Source organism: Cordyceps militaris, assembly GCF_000225605.1.
Source record: "Cordyceps militaris CM01 unplaced genomic scaffold CCM_S00005, whole genome shotgun sequence".
Lineage (NCBI taxonomy): Eukaryota > Fungi > Ascomycota > Sordariomycetes > Hypocreales > Cordycipitaceae > Cordyceps > Cordyceps militaris.
The window spans coordinates 2066723-2073433 of record NW_006271973.1 but is presented as its reverse complement, the minus strand read 5'-3'; the positions used below and the strand labels follow the sequence as shown (position 1 = coordinate 2073433).

The 6711-nt window shown below is 53.8% G+C and overlaps 2 protein-coding genes across 2 annotated transcripts; both read left to right on the top strand.

The window, feature by feature from the left end:
* Positions 1–368: 368 nt before the first annotated feature.
* On the top strand, positions 369–3757 carry CCM_07015 (uncharacterized protein; the record flags this gene model as incomplete). The annotated part of the gene is made up of 8 exons (XM_006672153.1): positions 369–411; positions 487–608; positions 669–915; positions 1145–1222; positions 1594–1665; positions 2239–2307; positions 2373–2518; positions 2909–3757. 8 exons carry the CDS (start codon positions 369–371, stop codon positions 3755–3757), a joined length of 1626 nt encoding a protein of 541 aa, XP_006672216.1.
* Positions 3758–5119: 1362 nt separating this feature from the next.
* Positions 5120–6245, top strand: CCM_07014 (CBF/NF-Y family transcription factor, putative; the record flags this gene model as incomplete). The annotated part of the gene is made up of 3 exons (XM_006672152.1): positions 5120–5466; positions 5558–5676; positions 5818–6245. 3 exons carry the CDS (start codon positions 5120–5122, stop codon positions 6243–6245), a joined length of 894 nt encoding a protein of 297 aa, XP_006672215.1.
* Between the last annotated feature and the right edge of the window lie 466 nt (positions 6246–6711).

Sequence of the window (6711 nt, the reverse complement as noted above, 5' to 3'; positions counted from 1 at the left end):
CGGGCAGAGATGGCAGAGATGATAAAAAAGGGCAGCACAGCGGATGCCGAGGCAGGCAGCGGCTACCTATGTAGGTAGGTAGGTAGGTAGTACCTACAGTGGCCAGTGGCCAGTGGCGTAGCTGATGCTGCAGCCACTCAAGGTACATGCAGAAGCCTGCAGAGACAGACTCCTCCTCTTGTCAGGGCTCTGGCACAAGACAACATCCCGCAGTAAATTTTGAACAAGATCTACTACTAGTTAGAGTAACTAGGTAAAACATCTCGATACAATCCAGAGAAAACCTACTAGACACGTGTGCTTAGTTTGCTGCGAGGTACCATCGAGTCGAAGCAAAGACACCCCAGGCGGCGCAGCTTCCCACTTCCATGTTAGCCCCCGTCGCAACTTGTCACAGCAAACGGCCGCACCGTACGCCCTCGATCGTCTACTGTGCCTCGTCACTGTGTTTGCACTATTTCCAGCCTCTCCTCCTCGCCTAGATAGTATTCCACGCTAGATCAGACGACGCCTCGCACTACTATCACTATCCAGTACGATATCAGCCGTGCCAGGATGCCAGCTTTGCGCTCATCAAACTTGCTTTTTGCTACACTGGCTGGCACACTGTGCTCATGCTTATACGGGCAAATTTTTACTGATGAGGCAGCTGCTTGTCAGTCTACCAGAGGCAAACGACAGCCATCAATTATATCCGAATCGCGCTCCGCCGCGTGGCGTGTACGCTACATCTCCATCGCCGTGCGCCGGACGTTTCTTTTGATGCTGCTGTGCCTCTTTTTCCCCTCGCCAATTTTCCACTCGGCTTGGTCAAAATGGAAACCCGGTCTCGATCCATGATCCACCGCTTTTCCGCTTTCCGGGCTCCCTCCGACCAGTCTCAGACATTGGACCAGCTGTGTGCATGGCACCATAGTTATTAGCCAGCTTTCGGCTGGCAGAATCACGGCCCGGCTCGGACGGAGTACCGGCAATCAATCTTGACATATTTATTGACCGACGTTACTGGACGCTTTACTGATATTCCCAGACCGGGAACAGTGACACGACAGAGGCGGACACACTCCAATGTACACTGTACCAAAGGTGACTATTATTACCTAGGTATCCAGAACAAGCCGCTGTACTAACCACTACAAATTAGTTAGCCTCTCCAACACCCGGTCGATTCCTGCAAGGGAGACCTTCAGCCGTTGCATCACGCCCCGTCCAGCAGCGCCGCGTGTGGAGTCGTCAAGGACTGTGTATATGTACTCCGCAGCTACGAAACATTCTCTGGGCGCTTATGATAGCTATTAATAACCGAAAAAAGGCGAGACAAGAATCACAGCCATAAATCCGCCTGTACGGTTGTATTCCGCCTGCCGTCACCTGCTACCGAGCTTTTGAGTTACCAAACACACATCTCCACCACCACGGATATCATATCATGTTGAGCGGAGTCCGTCTGTCGTTCCTGACTTGGCCCTCTAGTATCGCGGCCTAGTGCCGTGTCACTCCAGGCCCGGCTGCACCAATTGCTCGCTAGTCGCGTGGTGGCCTGTCTCATGACAAGAGACTGCGCACCTTGGTGACCACAAACCATCTCCCCAGCCAGCTCTTTACAAACAGGCTCGGAGTTTATCGAAGCACGCCCGCCACTGCCCAACAACACCGGCGGTGACGGTTGGCGTGCGGCAAGAGACGAAATTCTACCTGCGGTAGAGTGCTGTAACACGGAGTGGACAATACTTCTATAGTCACATCTCATACTTGACAACTCGCATCACAACCAGCTCTGATGAAGACTGGACTGCAACAACTATTAACTATTAACTAGTTGAATCCCCCACCGGCACCCAGCGGACCCAGCTAACTCGCACCAGTACCAGTGCGTTCCAGTGCGGTATACGGATAAGTTATAACTAACTAGTTAAAGTGCTGCAGCCAGAAATACTACAGAGTTGCGATGCCTCGAAACGTGCTAGGCTTGGCTGATTGACTTCTGGCCCTGAAGCAGTTCCCGCGCCCGCTACTCTTCTCCACACCACCACGACAAGCCAAACCGCCGGTCACCCCTGATCCTCATCAAAATAGGTCAAGTTCTCTTCAACCAAGCCAAATCGCCTGCAGCCTATATTACTTTTTTGTTGCCTGTGCGTCACGCTTGCACCGTTACGACAGGCCACCTGCAGCTTTGCTTCCCCACCACCCGACCCCCTGCCACGCTACAGTACCGAACCTTTTTGGCTTGGCCAGTCGCCGGCCGCAACAAGGTGTGCAGGATCGGCTTGCTGGGGGATTGCTTCTATCAGTCGTCGGTGCATGGTAGTTACGTACTGACATGTACCTCTCACTTGTCTAGACTAGCCCACTGCCGTCCCCGCTGGCAGTGGTTGAGATGGTGTCCACGATGGGCCGCCCCGTCCGCTCATTGCCCCTCGTCCCTCGCCGCCTCTACCCCCATCTTCTATATAGAACTACGCCATCCTCTCCTCTCCGGGAAGCTCATTCTGGTTGTCTCTTTTGGCTGGCCAGGGCAAGTCTAGCCTCACTCCTCACTGCCCATTGTCCCGCAACGTCTTGTAAGCCCTGGTTCCTTTCCATGTATAGAAGTGAGACCGTCTTGCCTCACTTATCTTGGTTGCCGCTACTTGGTACTTGAAAACGGCTCGCTTAGTATTACCAGTCTGCTGACCGCCATTGCTTATAGATGTCCTGACGACGCAGTCTCACCTCTGATGCAGGCCCTTTTTCAAATCAAGCAACGCTCAAACTTCATCACCGCCACACCTCGGTGAAGGCGAACATCATAACTGTCACTCGCTTTCTTGCTGTCGTTTCTCTTCACGTCAACTCTGGAGGTGGACTTGAACACCATTCACCTCACAACGGGCCATATCACCAAACGCTGTACATGGACCCCTAGTCGTTCATCTATTTTTTCCACTGCAAGTTTGGTCAATTCACGTCATCCTTCAAAGTTGCAACGTCATTCATTATGGGAGAGATTCACATCGCCGACAAGAACCTCACCATCATCCTGGCCTCGGTGATTCCCGGCGTCGCGGCCCTCCTACTGTGTGCCGTTCTATTCTACCAGGTGCAAAGACGCAGAGCACGTCTTTTTCGCAGAGGCATCACTCCAATCGGCGAGGAGGAGATTCAGTCGTGGAAAGTCGACAAAGACGATGAACAGTCCGAGGTTCTTGAGCAAGGACCATCACATCACCGCGGCCTCTCGGCTTCCTCAAACAAAGCCGCGAGCATCATTGTATATCCCAATGCCGCGCCGTCTCGAATTTCCGAAGACCAGCAATCGAGCCCCAACTCGCCGGCCTACCGCATCAGTCCCGATGCTCCCACGACGCCAGTGATGGCCCGCGCCCCCAATGCCCGGCCTGGCCTGACCGACGATGCTATTCGAGGGGACGACGCCTTTATTCTCCAGCCCAAGCGACAAACACGTGTCGGCAAGCTCCCGCCGGTGTCTACCGCAAGCCGCCACCACCGGGCATGGAGCACACGGTCGCTATCTCGCCGGCCCTCGCATGACTACTGGTACGGCGCCGAGCAGGAAGGCACGCCGCCACGCCACTCTACAGAGACCTTCACTCGCCACCGAAGCCGATCGATGCACCAGGCCTCAAACAATAGCACCGCTTATTCGACCCCTGCCAAGCCGCCCAGGGCATCATTTGACGATGAAATGTTGCTGGGTGGATTGTCACCACGACCGCCAATCCACAAGTCTGAGATTGGTCGCGCCATTGGCTGAACGGCAAGTCAGGATATCACAAGGAATATCTGGTTGGCCTTTGAACCGCTCATTTTTTGCCATATCAACCACCTAGACTGGCCAATTGCCAGCCAGCTTCTTCGTCTGGAATGCTTCTAGCCGCCGAACCCTGCAATTTTTGGGCAGTGGAACCAACCCCCGCAGCTGTCAAGATGCCACTGCCAGTCTTATTATGTGACCATTGCCGGCTCCAATGACAAGGGCTTTTTCCTCCGAAGCAAGGCTCTGACGCAGATATATTATCGCTCGGACATTGTGCCCCTGAAGTGGAGAATAAATTTATTTATACATCCACAACGGCACCCTCGAGGGGAAGCCAATCATGGCATAAACACTTACCGGCATCCATCAAGGCTCTTATGCCTTGTTCATTCTTTGCTCAGAGAATTCGTTTCTTCTCTTTTCTACATGTTGTATATTGCTATGATGTACGTATGGCTGGATATACCCTGGATGATTTTTGGTTTGGAAAGTACCAAGGATAGTCTTGTGCATAGACCACGAGTGTGGCGGCCACATCCTGCCGCTCCATGCTTGAGCAGGGCTCAGCATGATGTATCTCGAACAATACGTACAAAGAACATGAACGTCAGCAAGACTGACAGCTGGCTGGAGGAACAGCTCAATGAAACCGATTCAACTCTCCAATTGACATGCAGCATATGATGGGTTGCTCCGAATTTGGGGCAGCTGTGACGATCGATTCATGACGTCGTGTCCTTATGCACGTAATATGTTTGACAACCGTGAGGCTGTCGTGGAACACGGGTGTAATGCACCCCGGGTTTTGTTTTTTATGGTTGACCGGCTGCTAGCATAAACCGTTGTGCCTTTTTATTCGCGGATTTGATTTTACTCCTGTTCTAATTCCATCCTTTTCTTACTTTATAATGCGATCATAATCATGCTTCATGGCCTTGACTTGACCACTTAACGCGTGGTCAAGGGGACGGTTTAAAAATGTGGGGTCCACTGACAAAAACGCGTCCCCAACCAAGCCTTTAGAAACGCCCTTGGAAGCGACCAACATCCATCCGTCCCTTTCTAGACCATTGCTGGCGATTGACTTCACGCGCCTCAGCGACCGTTGCTATTGCTTACGTTTTTATGATTTGATTCTTCAGGACCGGAAGCGACTCTCTGCCCAGCTCGACGACGAACGCGCGCACACCCTCGCTGGTGAAAGTGACGACGACCCTTTCCCCGCCAACTCTCCCAACGACACGGTTCGACATTGGGCAGCTCCCAAGGCTCCTCCCCTCTCTCGCCCCCGCGAAGCCAACGAAGCAACAAGCCACACTACCGGATTTGCACGCATACAACACACATATAAACATAATAATGCCGTCTCGCAAATCCGACGCGCGCAGGAGCGACGTCTCGCCCGCGGTCGCGGACGCTTCCTCGCCAACTGCGCGGGCCGACTCCTCCGTCCCGTCGACGAGTCCTCCTCCGCGGGCAGAAGAGGGCGAAGAGAATAGCACAACCGAGGGGACGAAACGGGGCAAAGAGGCGGCAGCGGCAGCGGTGGATCTGGATAAGATGACGATTGAGGACCTGACGCTGCCCAAGTCCATCATTACGCGGCTGGCTAAGGGCGTGCTGCCGGCCAACACGCAGATACAGGCCAACGCCATCATGGCCATGAGCAAGAGCGCGACGGTATTTATCAGCTATCTCGCTGCGCAGTAAGCATTTTTCATACATTGGCAGTGGAACAACCCTCATCGTGGGCGATGGGAGAAGAGACTAATTGAGGCGGATATTTTTTTTTCACAGTGCAAACGAAATCACGCTCAATGCAAATAAAAAGACGATTATGCCGGCGGACGTGTTCAAAGCGCTCGAAATTATCGAGTTTGACTTTCTCAAGGAGCCCCTCCAGGCCGAGTTTGCGAGTACGTCTACGACACCTTTCCTATGCCTACCTACCTTGCTTGTCATGACGCACAGATATACCAGGGAGGAACACATACCTCTACAAGAGGGCCTTTTTCTTTTATTTTTCTGTTTTGGCTGACTTGCCCTTGCTTGTCTAGAGTTCAACGCCATCCAGACGGACAAGCGCAACACATATCGCCAAAAGGTCAAGGCGGCCGTCAAGACGCCCGGCGACGACGTCGAAATGGGGGGCGGTGCCGGCGTCGGCGGTAGCGAGGACAGAGGCGTCGGCGACAAGACGACTACGTCGGCGCTGAGTGATGGCGACGATGCCCCACGGTCAAAAAAGGCGCGCGTAGAGGCGTCGCCGGCGGATGCCGAGGAGACGGATGCCGAGGACCCGGAGGAAGAGGATGCGGCGGAGGAGATGGATGATGAGGAAGAGGACGAGGAGGAGCAAGAGGACGAGGAGGAAGAGGAGCACAGGCAGGACAGTGGTGATGAGACGCAGGATACGCTGGAAGAGATGGCGGATGTGGAGCAGGAAGACGCGGATGAGGCTATGGACGGCGATGAGAGCGATTGAGAGGGCCGACGAAGGAGCTATGTCTGCTCGTTGGGAGATGGGGGGGGGATCTCCACAATGTCGCATACGGATTTCAATACAAGCAGTCTATACAAACAGTCTAGTATAATGTCTTACTCAAAAGTTAAGAAAGAGCCCCCCGTTCGTTTCTGGCTTCATCGCTGCCCATGAACCAAAAAAACGCAGCCTGTCTCCACGCGCCCAAGCGAGAAGTAACCAACCCATCGGGAGTTGGGCGACGGGCTGTGTGGCACGGTAGGACGGGAGCAAGGCAAACAAGGAACCCGGAGGGGGGGGAAACCTTTTATCGAAGGACAAGGATCCGGGCTGCGATCGATTTGGATTTCGTCTCTGCACAGACGGCGGCTGGCTTTTGGCTGCCCGACGGTGGCGCCTCTTCTCAGCTGAATCGTGGGTGTGTGGATGTTGCGGTGGGTGAGTTGAGTGTGCACAGCACGTCCGTTGA